Raw genomic sequence first — 23,191 nt, forward strand, 5'->3', positions numbered from 1 at the left:
GCCAGTCCAGGTTCGATGCACGATACTGGATGCTTGGGGCTGGTGCACTGGGACGACCCAGAGGGATGGTATGGGGAGGGAGGAGGGAGGAGGGTTCAGGATGGGGAACACATGTATACCTGTGGCGGATTCATTTTGATATATGGCAAAACCAATACAATATTGTAAAGTTAAATAAAATAAAATTAAAAAAAATTAATATGGGAAAACTAATTCCAAGGAATGCTGTAGTAATAATAAAAATAAGCCAAGTTTTTGTTCTATAAACCCTTAAGCCTGTTTCCAACAATTCTTATTCCAGACATAAAATTAGTTAATAACAATGAAAAAATTTAAAAGCCACTCTTTATTGTACATTTACAATATATTTGACAACCTCCAAGTTAAAAGAATCACTAATTAATTACAGCTTAGACATGCATTGCTCTGAAAGTAACTTTTTAATTTCTTCAGGTGAGTAATCCTGCAATTGGAAAACTGTTAATATAATTTTCTAAGTCTTTGTTGGTGTGAATTAGTTTTATTTTTTATTTTCCCTTTTTATTTTGTTTGTGTTTACTATTCTATTCTATTCTTGTAATAGTTTAAAATGTTGCACTAATGATATTATTAGGTCTGTTAAAAACAAAGTATAGTCAGCTGTGTTGGTAATAGAAAGGAAACTAAGGACATAAATAGAGATCACTGGAAAGCAAAACTGAATATACCCTGCTAGATTAGTTCCCAGAGAAGATGGTTTACCTTTAATGTATATAACTTGCCTGAGAATAGGTGATGATTACTAAATAGTTTATAATTAAAGATAATATCTACTCATATTATCATTTCATTTTGTATTTTTAAGTGGACGGAAAACCTCAGTCTTTTCAATATGTGTAAAAGTGACGCTGTAAAATTAGAACCACAAATCCCAAATCAAGGAGAACTGTAAAATTAATAGTGCATTGTTGCTAAGTGCTAATAGATTAGATCTTAAATCAAGTTTAGTTTGTTACATGAAACATTCATAAATAAATCCATTCTCATATTTTCTATAAACACCAACAATTTATATAATACATTATAAAAACTTCAAAGCACATTTTAAAAATGTTTAAGTATTGTTATCTACATCACTTGTAATTGTGCAACAGTATTAAGGTATGAAAATTCCTAAAATGGAAAGAAAAAATAGCAAAGAAAGCAGAAAACAATGAATCCAATGACCCAGTTCACTGAATAAATATAGATGATCACCATATCCATGTCAAACCACCATCCACGGCTGTCATCCTCAAAGTGCAGGTAATCCATCCTGTGTGCACCATGTGGAAACTGCCTTCTTGTAACTGGAGCTGCACGTCTGTGGAAACCTAGAAGATATATGAACATGCAATTTAAAGCCCATTAAATTCAGATAAGTGCTCAGAAAGGAAGCTGCATTATGAACATGAGTATCATGACCAGAGCATTATCCTGATTTCACTGAGGGGCATATATGGTATTCCATACAGTTTTTCTTTTTAATGATAAGCAACTATCAGAAGTCTTTTTCAGTTAAAGCTTCTAAGGGGGACAGTAAAATTAGCGAAAAGCATGGAAAATGGAGTCAAGAGACTATTCTTTTTTAAAAACTGAAGTATAGTTGATCTACAATATTAGTTTCAAGTATATAGCATATGATTTAATATTTTTATAGATTATGCTCCATTTAAAGTTATAATAAAATATTGGCTATATTTCCTGTGCTATACAATATATCCTGTAGCTTATTTTAATACATAGTAGTTTATACTTACTAATCTCCTACCTCCTCCTGTCTTCCTTCTTTGCCTATCCCCACTGATAACAACTAGTCTGTTCTCTGTATGAGTCTGTTTCTGTTGTATCATATTTACTCATTTTAGTGTTTAGATTCCATATATAAGTGATAACATACAGTATTTGTATTTTTCTGACTTATTTCACTAAGCATAGTATCCTCCAGGTCTATCCATATTGTTGCAAGTGTCAAAACTTCACTCTTTTTTCAATGACTGAGGAATATTGCATTATGTGTGTATGTATATCCCATCTTGATCCGTTCATCTGTTGATGGACCCTTACATAGGCTATTGTATATAATGCTGCTATGAACACTGGGGTACATCAGTTCAGTTCAGTCGCTCAGTCGTGTCCAGCTCTTTGCGACCCCATGGACTGTAGCAGGCCAGGCCTCCCTGTCCATCACCAACTCCTGGAGTTTACCCAAACTCATCTCCATCGAGTTGGTGATGTCATCCAACCATCCCATCCTCTGTTGTCCCCTTCTCTTCTGGCCTTCAATCTTTCCCAGCATCAGGGTCTTTTCCAATGAGTCAGCTCTTCGCATCAGGTGGCTAAAGTATTGGAGTTTCAGCCTCAACATCAGTCCTTCCAATGAACACTCAGGACTGATCTCCTTTAGGATGGACTGGTTGGATCTCCTTGCAGTCCAAGGGACTCTCAAGAGTCTTCTCCAACACCATAGTTAAAAAGCATCAGTTCTTAGGTGCTCAGCTTTATTTATAGTCCAACTCTCATATCCATACATGACTCCTGGAAAAACCATACATAGCATTGACTAGATGGACCTTTGTTGGCAAAGTAATGTCTCTGCTTTTTAATATACTATCTAGGTTGGTCATAGCTTTTCTTCCAAGGAGCAAGCATCTTTTAATATCATGGCTGCAGTCACCATCTGCAGTGATTCTGGAACCCCCAAACATAAATCAGCCACTGTTTCCACTGTTTCCCCATCTATTTGCCATGAAGTGATGGGACCGGATGCCATGATCTTCGTTTTCTGAATGTTGAGCTTTAAGCCAACTTTTTCACTCTCCTCTTTCACTTTCATCAAGAGGCTCTTTAGTTCTTCTTCACTTTCTGCCATAAGGGTGCTGTCTTCTGCATATCTGAGGTTATTGATATTTCTCCTGGAAATCTTGATTTCAGCTTGTGCATCTTCCAGCCCAGCATTTCTCATGATGTACTCTGCATAGAAGTTAAATCAGCACAGTGACAATATACAGCCTGCCATACTCCTTTTCCTCCTTGGAACCAGTCTGTTGTTCCATGTCCAGTTCTAACTGTTGCTTTGTGACCTGCATAGAGGTTTCTCAAGAGGCAGGTCAGGTGTTCTGGTATTCCCATCTCTTTCAGAATTTTTCACTGTTTATTGTGATCCACACAGTCAAAGGCATTGACATAGTCAATAAAGTCGAAGTAGGTGTTTTTCTGGAACTCTCTTACTTTTTAGATGATCCAGTAGAGGTTGGCAATTTGATCTCTGGTTTCTCTGCCTTTTCTAAAACCAGCTGGAAGTTCACGGTTCATGTATTGTTGAAGCCTGGCTTGGAGAATTTTGAGCATTACTTTACTAGCATGTGACATGAGTGCAATTGTGTGGTAGTTTGAGCATTCTTTGGCATTGCCTTTCTTAGGGACTGGAATGAAAACTGACCTTTTCCAGTCCTGTTCCCACAGCTGAGTTTTCCAAATTTGCTGGCATATTGAGTGCATCACTTTCACAGCATCATCTTTTAGGATTTGTAAGAGGTCAAATGGAGTTCCATCACCTCCACTAGCTTTGTTCATAGTGATGCTTCCTAAGGCCCACTTGACTTCACATTCCAGGATGTCTGGCTCTAGGTGAGTGATCACACAATCATGATTATCTGGGTCATGAAGATCTTTTTTGTACAGTTCTTCTGTGTATTCTTGCCACCTCTTCTTAATATCATCTGCTTCTGTCAGGTCCATCCCATTTCTGTCCTTTATTGTGCCCATCTTTGCATGAATGTTCCCTTGGTATCTCTAATTTTCTTAAAGAGATCTCTAGTCTTTCCCATTATATTGTTTTCCTTTTTTCTTTGCATTGATCATTGAGGAAGGCTTTCTTATCTCTCCTTGCTATTCTTTGGAACTCTGCATTCAAATGGGAATATCTTTCCTTTTCTCCTTTGCTTTTGGCTTCTTTTCTTTTCACAGCTATTTGTAAGGCCTCCTCAGATAGCCATTTTGCCCTTTTGCATTTCTTTTTCTTGGGGATGGTCTCGATCCCTGTCTCATGAATATATCTTTTCAAATTACTATTTTTGTTTACTTCAGTAATATATCCAAGAATGAAACTGGAGGACCAATTGGTAGTTCTATTTTTAGTTTATTGAGGAAACTTCATACTAATTTACATTGTGGCTATACCAATTTACATTCCTACAAACAATGTAGTAGGGTATCCTTTTCTCCAAATTCTCATCAATGTTATTTGTGGTCTTTATGATGGTAGCCATTCTACAGGTGTGAGATAATACCTCATTTACATTTCTTTGATGATTAGTAATGTTGAGCATCTTTTCCTATTGGTCATCTGTATGTCTTCTCTGGAGAAATGTCTGTTCAGGTCTTGTGTATTTTTTAATTGATTTTTTTGATAATGAGTTGTATGAGCTCTTTATATGTTTTGGATATGAACTCCTTATTGGTCATATAACTGGCAGAAATTTTAAGAGACTAATTTTGTTCTGTCATTTACTTGGGGCAAGTTAATTGATCTCTTTGATTTCAGATTTCTCACCTATATCATCTGACTTTTTAATTAAAATTTTGTGAGGTTCATTTTTTGGATATTGAGTTGCATGAGCTGTTAATAAGATTTAGAGATTAATTCCTTATCGGCTGCATTGTTTGCAACATTTCCTCACATTCTATGGTTTGTCTTTTCATTTTGTTTATGGTTTCTTGTGCTGTGAAAACTTTTCAGTTTAAATAGGTCCCATTTGTTTACTTTTGTTTTCATTTTCATTACTCTAGGAGAAGATTGAAAAAGATATCGTGGTGATTTATGTTAAAGAGTGTTCTGCCTATATTCTCCTCTAAGAATTTATAGTATCTGGTCTTACATTTAGGCTGCTAATTCATTTTGAGTTTATTTTTGTGTATGGTGCTAAATAAAGAATGTTCTAATTTCATTTTTTATATGTAGCTGTCCAGTTTTCTCAGCATCATTTATTAAAAGAGACTATCTTTTCTCCATTGTACAGTCTTGCTTTCTTTGTCATAGATTAATTGACCACAGGTGCTACATGGGCTCTCTACCCTGTTCCATTGATCTTTATGTCTGGTTTTGTGTCAGCACCATACTGCTTTAATGACTGTAGCTTTGCAGTGTAATTTAAAGTCAAGGAACCTAATCCTCCAAGTCTGTCTTTCATTCTCAAGATTGTTTTGGCTCTTTGGGGTCTTTTGTGTTTCCATACATATTTTAACAATAACCCATGAAAAAATGGGCAAAAGACTTAAATAGATGTTTCTCCAAAGAAGACTTACAGTTGACCAAGAGGCGTATGAAAAGATGCTCAACGTCAGTAATTATTAGATAAATTCAATTTAAAACTAAAGTGAGATATCACCTCATACCAGTTAGAATGGCCATCATCAAAAAGCCTACAAATAACAAATGTGGGACGTGTGGAGAAAAAGGATCTTTTTTTACATTGTTGGGGCTTCCCTAGTGGCTCAGAAAGTTAAGAATCTGCCTGCAATGCAAGAGACCTGGGATCAATCCCTGGATTGGGAAGAACCCCTGGAGAAGGGAATGGCTACCACTCCAGTATTCTTACCTGGAGAATTCCATGGACGGAATGGCTACCACTCCAGTATTCTTACCTGGAGAATTCCATGGACAGAGGAGCTTGATAGGTTACAGTCCATGGGGTTGTAAAGAGTTGGATACAACTGAGCGACTAACACACACATCTCCATTGTTGGTAGGAGTGTAAATTGGAATACCCCCTATGGAGAACAGTATGGAGGTTCCTTAAGGAACTAAAAACAGAGCTACCATATGATCCAGCAATCCCACTCTGGGGCATGTATCTGAAGAAAAACATGGTTCAAAAAGATACACACACCCCAATGTTCAATGCAGTGCTGTCTACACTAGCCAAGATATGGAAGCAACCTAAGTGTCCATCTACAGATGAATAGATATAGAAGATGTGTTATATATACACAATAGACTATTACTCATCCATCAAAGACAATGAAACAATGCCATTTGCAGCAACATGGATCAGTTCAGTTCAGTTCAGTTGCTCAGTCGTGTCTGACTCTTTGTGACCCCACGGACTGCAGCACGCCAGGCTTCCTCGTCCATCACCAACTCCTGGAGCTTGCTCAAATGCATGACCACTGAGTTGGTGATGACATCCAACCATCTCATTCTTTGTCATCCCCATCTCCTGCTTTCAATCTTCCCCAGCATCATGGTCCTTTCCAATGAGTCAACTGTTCACATCAGGTGGCCAAAGTACTGGAACTTCAGCTTCAGCATCAGTCCTTCCAATGAATATTCAGGACTGATTTCCTTTAGGATTGACTAGTTTGATATCCTTATAGTCCAAGGGACTCTCAAGAGTCTTCTCTAACACCACAGTTCAAAAGCATCAATTGTTCGGTTCTCAGACTTCTCTATGGTCCAACTCTCACATCCATACATGACTACTGGAAAAACTGTAGCTTTGACTCTACAGATCTTTGTCGGTAAAGTAATGTCTCTGCTTTTTAATACATTGTCTAGGTTTGTTGTAGCTTTTCTTCCAAGGAGAAAGCATCTTTTAATTTCATGGCTACAGTTACCATCCATTGTGGTCTGGTACTTCCATTTCTCAGAATTTTCCAGTTTGCTGTGATCCACAGAGTCAAAGGCTTTTGTGCAGTCAATGAAGCAGGGGTAGATTTTTTAAAATATTATCTTTCTCTGTGATCCAACAAATGTTGGCAATTTGATATCTGGTTCCTCTGTCTTCTAAACCCAGCTTGTATATCTGGGAGTTCTCAGTTCACCTACTGCTGAAGTCTAGCTTGAAGGATTTTGAGCATAACCTTACTAGCATGCAAAATAAGGGCAATTGTATGGTAGTTTGTACATTCTTTGGCACTGCCCTTCTTTGGGATTGGAATGAAAACTGACTTTTTCCAGTCCTTTGGTCACTGATCAGTTTTCCACTTTTTCTGACATGTTGAGTGCAGCACTTAAGAGCATCATCTGTTAGGATTTTAAATAGCTCAGCTGGAATTTCATCACCTCCACTAGCCATGTTTATATTAATGCTTCCTATTTACATACTAATTATTTGCCCAATGACAACCAGGGTTTAGCTGACAAATAGTGAACTTTATTTTTTAGAGACCTAAAAAAGTTAGGTCTTTTTAGACATTAAAGGCTTTTTAAAGATGAATAATATGATATGCCAAAGGCTTTGACTGTGTGGATCACAATAAACTGTGGAAAACTGTGAAAGAGATGGGAGTACTAGACCACCTGACCTGCCTCTTGAGAAATCTGTATGCAGGTCAGGAAATAACAGTTAGAATTGGACATGGAACAACAGACTGGTTCCAAATAGGAAAAGGAGTACGTCAAGGCTGTATATTATCTCCGTGCTTATTTAACTTCTATTCAGAGTACATCATGAGAAACACTGGGCTGGATGAAGCACAAGCTGGAATCAAGATTTCTGGGAGAAATATCAATAACCTCAGATATGCAGATGCTGCTGCTGCTAAGTCACTTCAGTGGTGTCCGACTCTGTGAGACCCCATAGACGGCAGCCCACCAGACTCCCCTGTCCCTGGGATTCTCCAGTCAAGAACACTGGAGTGGGTTGCCATTTCCTTCTCCAATGCATGAAAGTAAAAAGTGAAAGTGAAGTCGCTCAGTTGTGTCTGACTTTAATGACCTCATTGAGTGCAGCCTACCAGGCTCCTCCATCCATGGGATTTTCCAGGCAAGAGTACTATAGGGGGATGCCATTGCCTTCTCTGGATATGCAGATGACAGCACCCTTATGGCAGAAAGTGAAGAAGAACTAAAGAGCCTCTTGATGAAGGTGAAAGAGGAGAGTGAAAAAGTTGGCTTAAAGCTCAACATTCAGAAAACGAAGATCATGCCATCTGGTCCCATCACTTCATGGCAAATAGTTGGGGAAGCAGTGGAAACAGTGGCTGATTTATTTTTCTGGGGTCCAGAATCACTGCAGATGGTGAATGCAGCCATGAAATGCAGATGCTTACTCCTTGGAAGGGAAGTTATGACCAACCTAGACAGCATGTTAAAAAGCAGAGACATTACTTTGCCAACAAAGGTCTGTCTCGTCAAGGCTACGGTTTTTCCAGTAATCATGTATGGATGTGAGAGTTGGACTATAAATAAAGCTGAGCACCGAAGAATTGATGCTTTTGAACTATGGTGTTGGAGAAGACTCTTGAGAGTCCCTTGGACTGCAAGGAGATCCAATCAGTCCATCTGAAAGGAGATCAGTCCTGAGTGTTCATTGGAAGGACTGATGTTGAGGCTGAAACTCCAATACTTTGGCCACTTAATGTGAAGAACTGACTCATTTGAAAAGACCCTGATGCTGGGAGGGATTGGGGGCATGAGGAGAAGGGGATGACAGAGGATGAGATGGTTGAATGGCATCACCGACTCAATGTACATGGGTCTGAGTAAACTCCGGGAGTTGGTGATGGACAGGGAGGCCTGGAGTGCTGTGGTCCATGGGGTCACAGAGTCAGACATGACTGAGCGACTGAACTTAACTGAATATGATTATTAATATTAGCCTTTGCTTTGTACTTACATACTGTCTACTAATGTGGTTATTAGTTTGAGTGGGTGGGGATGATACAATAAACTGAGCAGAAAAGATATATTCTGGCATATGCTAGTTACTCTGGTGATAAAGTTTCTGTAAAGCTCAAGCTTGAAGTAGATTCTGATTCATTCTTTTTAATAACTCACTTAATAAAAACAAAAGTAATGTTGAATATTCTGCTCCACATCAGGTTTCTTATTCTCATAGAAAGGTTGCATCTACCTGAGTTATCATTATGGTTACTTAAAGTCAAGTTTCTTTGATCAAGAACAATCTTAAATTATTGTTCACATATGTTTTATATTGTATAACAGAAATTGTGTATATTTTTTGAGAAGGCAATGGCACCCCACTCCAGTACTCTTGCCTGGAAAATCCCATGGATGGAGGAGCCTGGTAGGCTGCAGTCCATGGGGTCGCTAAGAGTCGGACACGACTGAGCGACTTCACTTTCACTTTTCACTTTCATGTATTGGAGAAGGAAATGGCAACCCACTCCAGTGTTCTTGCCTGGAGAATCCCAGGGACGGGGGAGCCTGGTGGACTGCCGTCTCTGGGGTCACACAGAGTCGGACACGACTGAAGTGACGTAGCATAGCATAAGGTGTAAAGTAGGATGATTTGATATATAATATTTAGTGAGATGATTATTATATTCAAGCTAACTAACATATCCATCTCCTTTTTTGTTGTTTTGAGAGTACCTTCTGTCTACTTTCTTAGCAAATATCCACTATCTTTGCTGAGATATATGGTTCGTATATATTTTTTCCCAAAACCATGGACTATGTTTCATTTTGCTTGTTTCCCTTGCCATGCATAAGAAGCTTTTTAGTTTGATATAATCCTGCTTGTTTATTTTTGCTGTTGTTGCCTGACCTTTTGTGGTCATATCCAAAAATAATGACTGGAAAGGCCCATGTCAAGGAGCTTATCCTACATGGTTTCTTATAGAGTTTTATGGTTGCAGAACTTACATTTAACTCTTTAATATATTTTTGAATAGATTTTTGTGTATGGTGTAACACATGGGTTCAGTTTCACTCTTTTGTGTGTGGCAATCCAGTTTTCCCAATACTATTTATTGAAAAGAGTATCTTTCCTTTCCCCATTGTGAATATATTCCTGACTCCCTTACTAAGAATTAGTTGATTATGTATATCAGGATTTACTTCTGAGGTTTCTACTGTGTTCCATTGGTCTATGAGTCTATTTTTATACCAATGCCATACTGTTCTGATTAGTATAGCTTTGTAATATAACTTGAAATCATCACGTGATACCTTCTACTCTGTTCTTTCTCTAGGTTCTTTTATTTGGGATCTTTTGTGGTTCCATATATGCACTGCTGCCAATAAAGCTTGAGGTGGTGATGGAATTCCAGCAGAGCTATTTAAAATCCTAAAAGATGATGCTATTAAAGTGCTGCACTCAATTCTTCAGCAAATTTGGAAAACCCAGCAGTGGGCACAGGACTGGAAAAGGTCAGTCCTCATTCCAGTTCCCAAGAAGGGCAATATTAAAGAAGGTTAAAACCATCAGACAATTGCATTCATCTCCCATGCTAGGAAGGTTATGCTCAAAATCCTCTAGGCTAGGCTTCAGCCTTACATGAACTGAAAACTCCAGATATTCAGGCAGATGGGTTTAGAAAAGGCAGAGGAACTAGAGATCAAATTGCCAACATTCTCTGGATCACAGAGAAAGCAAGGGAATTCCAGGAAAATATCTAACTCTGTTTCATTGACTACACTAAGCCTTTGACTGTGTGGATCATAACAAACTGTAGAAGCAACAGTTAAAATCCTGTATGGAACAACTGACTGATTCAGGATAGAGGAAGGAGTACGATAAGGCTGTTTATTATTACCCTGTTTATTTAACTTATACACAGAGCATATCATGTGAAATGCCAGGCTGGATGAGTTACAACCTGGAATCAAGACTGACAGGACAAATATTAACAACCTCAGATACGCAGATGATACCACCCTAAGGATAGAAAGTGAAGAGAAACTAAAGAGGCCTCTTGATGTGGGCAAAGGAGGAAAGTGAAAAAGCTGGCTTAAAAGTGGATATTAAAAAAGCTAAGATCTTATGATCTGGTCCCATCACCTCATGGCAAACAGAAGGGAAAAAGGTGGAAGAAGTGGCAGAGTTCCTCTTCTTGGGCTCTAAAATCACTGCAGATGGTGACTGTAGCCATGAAATTAGAAGACAATTGCTTCTTGGCAGGAAAGCTATGACAAACCTACACAACGTGTTAAAAAGCAAAGAGATTACTTTGCTGACAAAGGTCTGAATAGTCAAGGCTATAGTCTTTCCAGTTGTCATGTATGGATGTGAGAGCTGGACATTAAAGAAGGCAGAATGCCAAAAAATTGATGCTTTCGATCTGTAATGCTGGCAAAGACTCTTGAGAGTCCCTTGGAAAGCAAGATCAAACCAGTCAATCTCAAAGGAAATCAATCCTGAGTACTCTTTGGAAGGACTGATGCTGAAATTGAAGCTCCAGTACTTTGGCCACCTGATGCGAACAGCTGACTCACTGAAAAAGACCTTGATGCTGGGAAAGACTGAAGATAGAAGGAGAAGAGGGTGACAGAGGATGAGATTGCATCACTGATTCAATGAACACGAACTTGGGCAAACTCCAAGAGATGGGAGGGACAGGGAAGCCTGGTGTGCTGCAGCCCATAAAGTTGCAAAGTGTTGAATACAGCTTGGCTGCTGAACAACAGTGTGAGTCTATACCAATTTTACAACTATTATTCTTCTGTTTCTTTGAAAAATGCCATTGGTATTTTGATAGGGATTGTATTGAGTCTGTGTTTTGCTTTGAGTAGTACAGACATCTTAATAATTTTTAAATTTCATTTTTTATTGAAGTATAGTTGCCAGTTATATAGTAATATGTTATAGGTATAAAGTGATTTACAATTTTTAAAGGTTACATTCCATATACAGTTATTATAAAATATTGGCCAAATTTTTTCCATGTTGTACAATATATCCTTATATCTTATTTTATACCTCTCACTTGTAGTTTGTATTTTACTCCCCTACCCCTATATTAATTCTTTTAATCAGTAAAAATTCTTTTAATCAGTAAATCAGTAAATATAAATTACTACATGCTAAGCACATTCCTGGCCAATACTAAAGTTTCGATAAATTATTCTTATTTTTAATTTAATATTGTAACTGTTACTTTCAATATGAAAAGCAGCTGCTTTTCTCAGTTTTTGTTCTTCATATTATGTGTGTCTTTTGTGAATAAATCAATATGTTGTTTGTTTAGACAAATGGTGAGAAACTGTTTCCTTCAAATATGAGTTGATTTCTCTAAGGCAGTCATTAACTTTAAATAAACTGTCAGAGTATCAGACAGTGAAACTATGGCATATTAAAATTTATGAACATTATATGTACTATCACTTAGAGGCTGAGGATTTAAAGATATTTTTAGACATGGTTCCTGTCTAAAGAAACTCATACTCTAGAACAGTCTATCAATCTTTTTTTTGTTTATTTCATTATCACCCGTGTAAGGAGGAAAAAATAGTTGAATTAAAATTTATCTGAAATATTCTAATCAGTAAATCAAATTAGCTTAAATCCAATTTCCCTCTACAGAGAGAAATTTAAAATAAGGAATACATTTTTTTCAGGTAGGGTTGAGCTCGTGAGGGCCAAAAACTACTGTGACATCTAAGATTTCTTTGGTGCCCCAAGAACCAGTTTTTGCCCCCGTTAGAAGTGCATGGCCTAGGAGACAGCACACGGAAAAGCATGTAACAGTCACTGTATATATTACATATAACCACTCCATTCCAAAATTGGGTTTGCACTGGAATTAATGGAGAGAGGTTTCTGCACCAGGAAATCCTCAGACTTAAGCACAACTTACTATTTAGTGATACCTTGATAAAGTGAATTTGTTATTAAGACATGGCTTCAAGAATAGCCAGTATTATTAGCACATTTTATCTATGGTATTTCAAGGTAAAGGACACTTTTCCACTACAGTGGAAATCATACTCTTCAAGGAATCAGAAAATTTGGATTTTTGTGCCAATACTGAACATACTCTATTTGATCACGTCAAAACAGGTCCTCTGTATTGAGATACATATATTCATATGATTTTCTTCTTTAATCTGTTAATGTGATGAATTCAAAAGTAGATTTTTAAAAAATGTTGAATAATTTTAAAAAGATCTGTTACAGTGATGAATTAAGGTGATAGATTTTCAGTGTTTCATCATTCCTTTAAATCCAGGATAAATTCCATGTGTTCGTGATACTGGTTTTTACACATTGATGAATTCAACTTCATATATTTTATGTGGCATTTTTATGCCTATGTTTATAAGGAAGATTGGTCTATAATTTTCTGTTTTATGCAATATTTGCCTGGATTGTATCTCATGATTTTATTGTCTTCATAAATCATGCTGGCTGTTAGGTGACAGTTCTCTGTGGATCTCTGTGTGTCTGCATATCTTGCAAGCAAGAGGCACTGACCGTCTCTGTTCTGACACTGGCAATCCTGTGTTCTCTTTTTACTCTCAAAAATGGTCTGCATAAAATTAGAATTCTTGGTGGTTTGATAAATCTAACCTATAAGTGGTATAGATTTTTAAATATCAATTTCTTGAATAGTTGTTGGTATACTAATGTTTTCTAGTTATTCTTGAGTACGTTTGGTAATTTTTATATAGCAGTATCCATTTTATTCAAGTTTTTAAGTGAATTAGACTAAAATTTCCCTGATTGTGGTACATTTGGAGCTTTTCACAAGTGTTCTGGTCTCCTGAATGCCTGGCTTATTTGCACTTCTCTGCCCCTTATGATTTAGGCATGGCATGAGACTTGACAAACGAAAATGAATGCCCAAAGAAAATACTGTGTGCACTGTTTCTGGGGAGCACGTTCCTCAGTTTGAGATGCTGCAGCAGTCTCTCTCCCTCTTCCACAACAACCTGTAATGTATCAGGCAGAGGCTACTCTGTCATCCTGGGTCCTAAAGCTTAGGGTGATGTGAAGCAGAGCACCCAGGGGTTAAGAGAGAAATTAATTCTGACTGGAAATAATGAAGTGACTTTTAGAACTATTAAAGGAAAGGATGATAATCACAAAGTTGAAACGGATTTGTTTTCTCACTGGGGGTGAAAAAGATAAAGCTCTTGGACAAATTCATTGCATGAAATCAAACAGTAAGAAAGAACTGTGGAGAAAATCTCCACGTCACTATCAGATTTAGAAAAAAATATAAAGAAGAACCAGCATTCCAGAATCTCATACAGATACTTCTGCCTCTTCATAAATTCTATTTTGCCAAAACCATTTTACCTCAGAAGGATTTCTCTTGTGTTCTAGAAAACAAAGCATGACTTTTTCTCCACAAAATATGGTACAAATTTATATTTGCCATTGAAGACCATAAAGTACTATATTTTGAAGATTCAGAGACAGAAAGACTGTCAACAATTATCTGTTTCATTTTTGTAATTTTAGTAACCTGCACAGTGCTTTGAGGATGGAATGTTTGTTTGCAGAATGTTCGTTGAGTGGATGGGTGAATGCCTGTATATAAGGATAGACTTCAGAGAACAGAATGAATCATTAGCATATTTTGAGAATGTCCCAAATCAAGCTTCTCAACTATATTTTCAGCATGTACTGAATATTATTATGAATATATTTGAAATACATTTTGTAGTTATTATGAAAAAAATTCTTTAGAGGTTAATTCAGTTCAGTTCAGTTCAGTCACTCAGTTGTGTCTGACTCTTTGTAACCCCATGGACTGCAGCACGCCAGGCCTCCCTGTCCATCACCAATTCCTGGAGTTTACTCAAACTCATGTCCATTGAGTCAGTGGTGCCATCCAGCCGTCTCATCCTCTGTCATCCCCTTCTCTTCCTGCCTTCAATCCTTCCCAGCATCAGGGTCTTTTCAAATGAGTCAGTTCTTCGCATCAGGTGGCCAAAGGACTGGAGTTTTATCTTCAGCATCAGTCCGACTGATTTCCTTTAGGATGGACTGGTTGGATCTCCTTGCAGTCCAAGGGACTCTCAAGAGTCTTCTCCAACACCGCAGTTCAAAAGCATCAATTCTTCGGCACTCAGCTTTCTTTACAGTCCAACTCTCACATCTGTACAGGACTACTGGAAAAACCATAGCTTTGACTATACAGATTTTTGTTGGCAAAGTGATGCTTCTGCTTTTTAATATGCTGGCTAGTTATGTCATAGCTTTCCTTTCAAGGAGCAAGCATCTTTTAATATCATGGTTGCAGTCAACATCTACTGTAATTTTGGAGCCCAAGAAAATAAAATCTGTCACTGTTTCCACTTTTTCCCCATCTATTTGCCATGAAGTGATGGGACCAGATGCCATGATCTTAGTTTTCTGAATTTTGAGTTTTAAGCTAGCTTTTTCACTCTTTTCTTTTAAAGACCCTCATCAAGAGGGTCTTTAGTTCCTTTTCATTTTCTGCCATTAGAGTGGTATCATTTGCATGTCTGAAGTTCTTGATATTTCTCCTGGCAATTCTGATTCCAGCTTGTGATTCATCCAGCTCAGCATTTCTCATGCTGTACTCTGAATATAAGTTAAATAAAGCAAGATGATAATATACAGTCTGTCTTACTCCTTTCCAAATTTTGAACCAGTTTATTGTTCCCTTTCTACTTCTAACTGTTGTTTCTTGGCCTGCATACAGGTTTCTAGGAGACAGGTAAGATGGTTTTGTTTTTCCATCTCTTATAAGAATTTTCCATAGTTTGTTGTGATCCACACAGTCAAAGGCTTTAGTGTAGTCAATGAAGCAGTAATAGATGTTTTTCTGGAACTCCTTTGATTTGTCCATGATCCAAAGAGTGTTAGCAATGTGATCTTGGTTCCCCTGTCTCTTGAAACCAACTTGTACATCTGGAAGTTCTTGGTTCACGTACTGCTGAAAAAAAGGTTTATCCTATCCTTTATCTGTGATGGGACAGATGAAATATTAAAGCTTGGTGTTTTATTGTTCTGCATATTATGTAATAGTTTTGATGTGTCAAAATTTGATTGATATAAGTAAGCCTTAGCAGTGGTGGATATTTTTAGTCATAAGCAGGTATACAGTTACTCTGTTAATAGATGTGAAAAGTTAATGCAAAATGAATTTTAAATTTCTTTTTATTTTCTATATCTTTAGGATCCCAGAATCATTTATTAATCCTGCCAAATTAACTTTTTATATAGATTAATATATATTGCAGATTGCAACATATTCTATAAACACATGATTTGCCTTGAATATATTTATAAAGTTATCAGGCTGTATTATATAATTCTTAAAAGTTTTGTTTCTGTAACCAGGTATGAAGTGAGAATCATGTCTTTTTAAAAAAAGAGTATTTTTAACTGTGATAAAACACAAATAATATGAAATTTGACTTTTCTGATATACAATTCAGTGGCATTAATTACATTCACAAAGTTATTATTGCCACTATTTTTTTCTAAAAAGTTTTTCCATTACCACAAAGAGAAACTCTGTAGCCATTATGCAATAATTCCCCAACTGCCTACTCTCCTCTGCTCCTGGCATCTCTAATCTACTTTTCTGTCTCTATGAATTTGCCTATTCTAAGATATTTCATGGGCTTCCCAGGTGGCTCATTGATAAAGAATATGTCTGCCAATACAGGAGACATGGGTTTGATCCCTGAGTCAGGAAGATCCCCTGGAGAAGGAAATGGCTACCCACTCCAGTATTCTTGCCCGGAAAAATCCCATGGACTGTGGAGCCTGGTGGGCTACAGTCTGTGGGGTTGCAGAGAGTCAGACATGATGGCGTGACTAAACAACAACAAGATATTTCATAGAAGTGGGATCATACAATATTCATCCTTTATGCTGGCTTATTTCACTTAACATTTTAAAGGTTCACTGATACTACATAATATATCAAAACCTCATTCTTTTTATGGCTGATAATATTTCACTGTATGTATATACCACATTTTGTTTATCCATTAATTGTTCTTATGTACTTGGGTTGTTTCCATCTGTTGGCTATAGTGAATAATGCTGCAACGAACACTGGCAAACAAGTATCTGTTTTGAGTCCCTCTTTTTAATTCCTATGGTTATATATCCAAGAGTAGAACTGCTATGTCACATGGTAATTCTATGTTTAGCATTTTGAGGAAACTCGAAACTTTTTTTTTCAGCAAAATATATCATTTTGCATCCCTGTTAGCAATACCCAAGGGTTCCAATTTCTGCACATTCTTGCCAACACTTGTTATTTTCTTTTTCTAAACAATTATAATCATAGTAATAGGTGTGATTCTCACTGTCATTTTGATTTATATTAATCCCCCTAGTGACTAATGATGTTATATAATCTTTCATGTGCTTATTGGCTATTTGTGTATATTCTTTAGAAGGATGTTTATTGAAGTCCATTGCCCATTTTTTAATTGAGTTATTTGTCTTCTTGAGTTCTTTATATATTGCAGGTATTAAACCATTATCAGATATGATTTGCAAACATTTTCTCCTATTGTGTGGGCTATCTTTTCATCTTCTTGAAAATGTCCTTCTGATGCACAAAATTTTAACTTTGATGAAGTTCAATTTATTTGCTTATGTTTTGGTGTCATATCTAAGAATCTACTGGCCATGAATATTTACCTTTATATTTTCTTTTAAGAGTTTTATGTTTTATATTTAGGCCACTGATCTATTTTGAGTTAGTTTTTGTACATAATATGAGGTTAACTGGTCCAATTTTATTCTTTTCCATGTGGAAATCCACTTGTCCTAGCATTATTTGTTGAAGAGACTCTGCCCAATGAATGGCCTTAGCACCCTTTCCAAAAATCAAGTGGCCATAGACAAACAGGTTTATTTCTATAATTACGATTCCATTTCTATTCCATATTCTTTTGCTAGTATCATTCTGTTTTGATTCCTATAGTAAGTTTTGAAAATGAAAATGTGAGCCTACAACAGTGTGGTTTGTTTTCTAGGTTTTTTGTTTGTTTGTTTACTCAGGGCCCTTGATATTAAGGACCAAGTTTTCCATTTCTACAAAAAGGGGTCTTGTAATTTTGATAGACGTTGCACTGAATCTACAGATAGCTGTAGCTAGTACTGATATCTTAACAATATTAAGTCTTCTAATCCATGAATACAGGATATCTTTCCTTTTATTTAGGTCTTCTTTAATTTCTTTTAGCTATGTTTTATACTTCTCTTTATATGTCTTTCACATCCTTGGTTAAATTTTTTCCTAGTTATTTATTTTAGATGCTAGTATAAGTGAAACTACTTTCTTAATACCCTTTCAGGTTGTTCTCTATTGGTGAACACAACTAATTTCTGTGTGTTGATGCTGTAACCTGACACTTTGCTGAATATTTTATTAGCTTTAGTAGTTTTCTTTTAGATTCCCTGGGATTTTTTTGATATGTTTATTTCTACCTTTCCAATTTGAATTCCTTTAAATTCTTGTTCTTATCTATCTGTTCTGGCTAGAATTCTTAACACAGTGTTGAATAGCAGTGGTGAAAGCAGGCATCTTTGTCTTGTTTTTAATCTTAGGAGGAAAGCTTTCAGTCTTTCCCACTGAATTTGATGTTAGCTATATATATATATATTTTTAATAAATGCCCTTTGTTATGTTGAGGAAGTTCCTTTTTATTCCTAGTATTCTGAATTTTTTGTTAAAAAAAAAAAGGTGATTTTGTCAAATGCCCTTATGCATTTTATGGTATATTACATTGGTTTTCGTAGGATAGACCACCCTAGCATACCTGGGATAAATACTATTTAGTCATATTGTACAATCAGTTTGCTAGTAATTTTTGGAGGATTTTTCATCTATATTTATAAGGGATATTGGTCTGTAATCTTTTTTTGTGATGTTTTATACAGCTTTCAAATTGGGGCAATACTGATCTCCTAGAATGAGATAGGAACTATTCTCTTCTCTTCAATTTTTTATAAGAGTTTAAGAAAGAAAGAATGGTGTTACTTCTTTAAATTTTGGTAAAATTCACCAGTGATGTCATTTGGTCCCCGATTTTTGTTGGGGGGGGTTGGCATTTTTGATTACTGATTCAAGTTCTTTACATGTTGTAAGTGTGTTGAGGTTTTCTATTCTTAAGAAGTTTAGCTACTTCGTGTTTCTATAAATTTGTTCATTTCTTCTAGGTTATCTAATTTGTTGTCATATAACTGCTCATAGTATTCTCTTATACTATTTTTCTTTTCTGTAAGGTTGGTAGTGATGCCTCTACTTTATTTCTGATTCTAGTTATTTGCATCTTCTTTTTCCTTTTCAATCTAGATAAAGGGTTGCCAACTCCTGATGTTTTAAAAGAACTAACTTTTGGTTTTGTTGATTTTCTCCACTGTTTTTCTATTCTGTATTTCATTTACCTCCATTCTAATCTTTTTTAGTTCCTTCTGCTAGTTTTAGGTTTGGATTGCTCTTCTTTTACTAGTTCCGCAAGCTATGAAATTATGTTACTGATTTGAGATTTTTGTCTCTTTTAATGTAGGTGTTTTATAGCTATAAAATTTCCTCTGAGCACTGTTTTGCTGCATCTCGTAAGTTTTGTTATGTTTTATATTTTCATTCATCTTGAAATATTTTTTTCTCCAGCTTTTAAATTTTGAATATATTTGACCTATGGGCTTTCTGTGGCTCAGATAGTAAAGAATTCCCCTGCAATGCAGGAGACCAGGGTTCAATCCCTGGGTCAGGAAGATCCCACTTCAGTACTCTTGCCCAGAGAATTCCATGGACAGAAGAGCCTGGTGGGCTCAGTCTATGGGCTTGCAAAGAGTTGGATACGACTAAGCAGTAACTCTTTCACTTCATATTTGACATATAACAGTCTATAAATTTGAGGTATCAGTTTAATACACTTATACATTGTAATATGATTGCCACTGCAGTAATACTTAGCACCTCTGTCACACTGCATAGTTACCCCTTTTGTTCAGCGTGAGGGACAATGTTTAGTTTGACTGTAGTATGAGTTCGACTGTAGTACAGTATTCATTAGGCTGTGCACTAGATCTCTTTGGCTTATTTATTACTTGTTACAAGGTTGGACCCTTAAACAACTTCAATCTTATTCTTCCACATTCCCACTATCCACTGCTAACCATCATTTTACTCTTTTTTTATGATTTGTACTTTAGAGGCCACGCAAGTCAATTTATACAGTATTTGTTTTTCTGACTTATCTCAGTTGGCATAATTTACTTAAGGTCCATGTTAAATAGTCCGTCCATGTTGTCACAAATCACAGGACGTCTTCCTTTCTCATAGCTGAATATAGTTCCATTGTATGTATACATTATATATTTCTTATCCATTCATCTATTGATGGGCATTTAAGTTTCCATATCCTGGCTATTGTGAATAATGCTGAAGTGAAAATGGGTATACATATATATCTTCAAAATCCTGTTTTCATTTCCTTTAGGTATATACCCAGATGTGGAATTGCTAGATGATAAATTTTTAATGTTTTAAAACCTCTATGATATTTTCTATAGTGGTTAGACCAATTTAAATTCCCACCACCAGTATATAAAGGTTCTCTTTTCATCATGTCTTCACAAGCATCTGTTGCCTCTATTTTCTGAATTATAGTCATCCTAACAGGTGTGATGGCACCCCACTCCAGGACTCTTGCCTGGAGAATCCCATGGATGGAGGAGCCTGGTAGGCTGCAGTCCATGGGGCCGCCAAGAGTCAGACACGATTGAGCAACTTCACTCTCACTTTTCACTTTCATGCATTGGAGAAGGAAATGGAAACCCACTCCAGTGTTCTTTCCTGGAGAATCCCAGGGACAGAGGAGCCTGGTGGGCTGCCGTCTATGAGGTCGCACAGAGTCGGACATGACTGACGCGACTTAGCAGCAGCAGCAACAGGTGTGAAGTGATATCATGTTTTTGATTTGCATTTCCATGATGATTAGTGATGTTAAGCATCTTTTCATATGCCTGTTGGCTATTCTTAATGTCCTCTCTGGAAAAATGTTTAGTTCTGCCCTTTTAAACAGAGAAGGCAATGGCACCCCACTCCAGTACTCTTGCCTGGAAAATCCCATGGACGGAGGAGCCTGGCAGGCTGCAGTCCATGGGGTTGCAAGAGTCGGACATGACTTAGCGACTAAACCACCACCACCACGGGTTTATATTATTCTATTTCTAACTGGCCATAATTGAGCTAGATGTGATATATTTTATTTATGATTCCAGGATAAATATATAATAAACACCAGAAAACCACTTGTCTATTAAAAAGTGAATAACCACTACAAAATCATTTAGTGGTATTAGTTTTGAGTGAGTGGTTGTCTAAGATTTAGACAATCCCTAATTTTTGTCTATTTTAAACAAAAAGTATTATATAAAATGTATGTTCAATTATATATAATGTAATGATTTATGCTAAAAATTGAGAATATTTTTCATGTAACAAGATTTAATGGTTTTCTTATTTAAAATAAAATCTTATTTTCCTTGTTTTATAATAACATGGAATTCAGAATAACTAGATTTTATCAGTGAGTCTAGTTACACATCTGTAATGCTAAAAATTGAGGTTCAGTGGTAAATTTTTACAGTAAATTTAGTCTGGAGATCTTAACCTAATATCCAACATATTACAAAAGTTATCTCTTGCCAGGAAATATTACAAAGAAAATCATTTAGGTTGTGAAACAGTGTATTGAATCATGATAATTGTCAGTAAGTCCTTTAAAATAGATATGTTCTTAAAAATACAAAATGAGCTTGAGGCTTTGACAGTTTATTGGTTTGCCATGGATCATACTGGAAGTGATGAGGCTGGATCATAAAGCTAGTTTTTGTTACTATATCTATGATACTACATTAAATTCCAGATATTTCAAAACGTAAGATAATGCAAAATTCTCTCATTAGCTTGACATTTTATGTTGAAACTATTTGAAACTGCCTTTTGAGAAAATAATTATTTTATGTAATCCATTTTGGTGCATATTTAGATATATCCTACCTTATTTTAAAAATCTTTTCTCTGACACTAAAATACTGAGTAACCTGATAAGTTAGAAGACACTGAAGTAGGAGTCAACCAAAAGGGCAATGCAGGAGTTTCCTGACCTCTCCTACTCCCACAGACAAAATGAATGTAGATATACACATGGAGAAATTCCCTCTGATGCTACACATCAGATGAATGAAAAAATAGCCACACTGAAGTGGGTTTGAAAGGCCAAGGCACGCTCTTGCCATAAACCCCTTCCTCACACAGTACTGTATAATTGGGAATGACCTCCCAGCTCATCCCTGAGGAACAAAGGGTTTGGACGCTACATCTAGTACTCAGATATATTTGAGACTTTCAATATGAGGGAGTTTCAAAACACCCACCTCAGAAATCTAACTGGGCTTATGTACATGAGATCCAGGGGATAATAACAAAGAAGCAATTCTTAATAGGCATACTACAATTGCCATGGCTATCTCCCAAGGGCTCCGTGCAGAAGGATTAGGCAGGATCACTCATATGCCAGTCTTTCCCTGAATAGAACTTTATCTGCATACTTTACACGTTGCTGCCTAGGGCCAGGCTTCTAATTAGACAGCATCAGCGGATACACCTCTCCTGCCTTCTCTGTCCAGCCTGATTCAAGTCACTAGTACTGACCTGAGCAGGTACACACATCTGCACACCAGATTTTATGTCTGCCAAACAAGGTATGGGTCCCCATATCTATTGAACCTCATAGATATTTAAAGAGCTTCCATTCACAAGTCCTACAGGACGACAGCAAACAAAGTAGCAATTCTTAACTGGCTATCCCACCAGGGCTCAGTTGCAGATGGAGCAGACAAAATAGCCTATCTGTCTTTCTCTGAAAGGGGTTTATCAAAAAATCCAAAAGAACTTTTTGGCCAACCCAATAAAATAAAAAAAAATGAGAGGGAAGTTAAAACCAGCACCACAGAAATACAAAGGATCAAAAGGGATTAATTTGACAATTATACGCCAATAAAATGAAAAACCTAGAAGAAATGGATGAATTCCTAGAAACTTAGTCTTCCAAGACCAAATCAGAATGAAACACAAAATATGAACTCACCAAACTCAGTCGTGAAACTGAATCAGTAATTTAAAAACTCCAGCAAACAAAAGTCCAGAATTAGAAGGCTTCATAAGTGAATTATATCAAACATTAAAAAGGAATTAAGCCTATCTTTTTCAAACTCTTTCAAACTCATTTTTCTAGGCCAGAATTTTCCTGATTCAAAAGCCAGACAAAGACACTGCAAGAAAGGAAAATTATGGGTCAATATCCCTGATGAATACAGATGAAAAAAACCTCAACAAAATGTTGGGAAATCAAATCCAGTAAAACATTAAGAGGATCAGAGAACACGATCATTTACGATTTACCTCAGCAATATAAGAATGGCTCAGTATCCTCAAATTAGTTGTTGTTATATACCACATGATCATC

The 23,191-nt window shown here is 36.5% G+C and overlaps 1 protein-coding gene across 10 annotated transcripts in view; it reads right to left on the bottom strand.

Moving 5' to 3' along the window:
• Window positions 1-327: 327 nt before the first annotated feature.
• Window positions 328-23,191, bottom strand: part of RNF180 (ring finger protein 180) — a 305,707-nt gene continuing 282,843 nt past the window's right edge. For 9 of the 10 annotated variants that reach the window (XM_044932401.2, XM_044932398.2, XM_044932399.2 and 6 more), the window contains one exon: window positions 328-1,352. In XM_044932401.2, the coding sequence (XP_044788336.2) occupies window positions 1,153-1,352 (200 nt within the window). In that variant the 3' untranslated portion in view covers window positions 328-1,152. The remainder of the gene's footprint in view (window positions 1,353-23,191) is intronic. The other variant, XR_006640291.1, reaches the window with a different exon arrangement.

This window comes from Bubalus bubalis, chromosome 19 (genome assembly GCF_019923935.1).
Source record: "Bubalus bubalis isolate 160015118507 breed Murrah chromosome 19, NDDB_SH_1, whole genome shotgun sequence".
Lineage (NCBI taxonomy): Eukaryota > Metazoa > Chordata > Mammalia > Artiodactyla > Bovidae > Bubalus > Bubalus bubalis.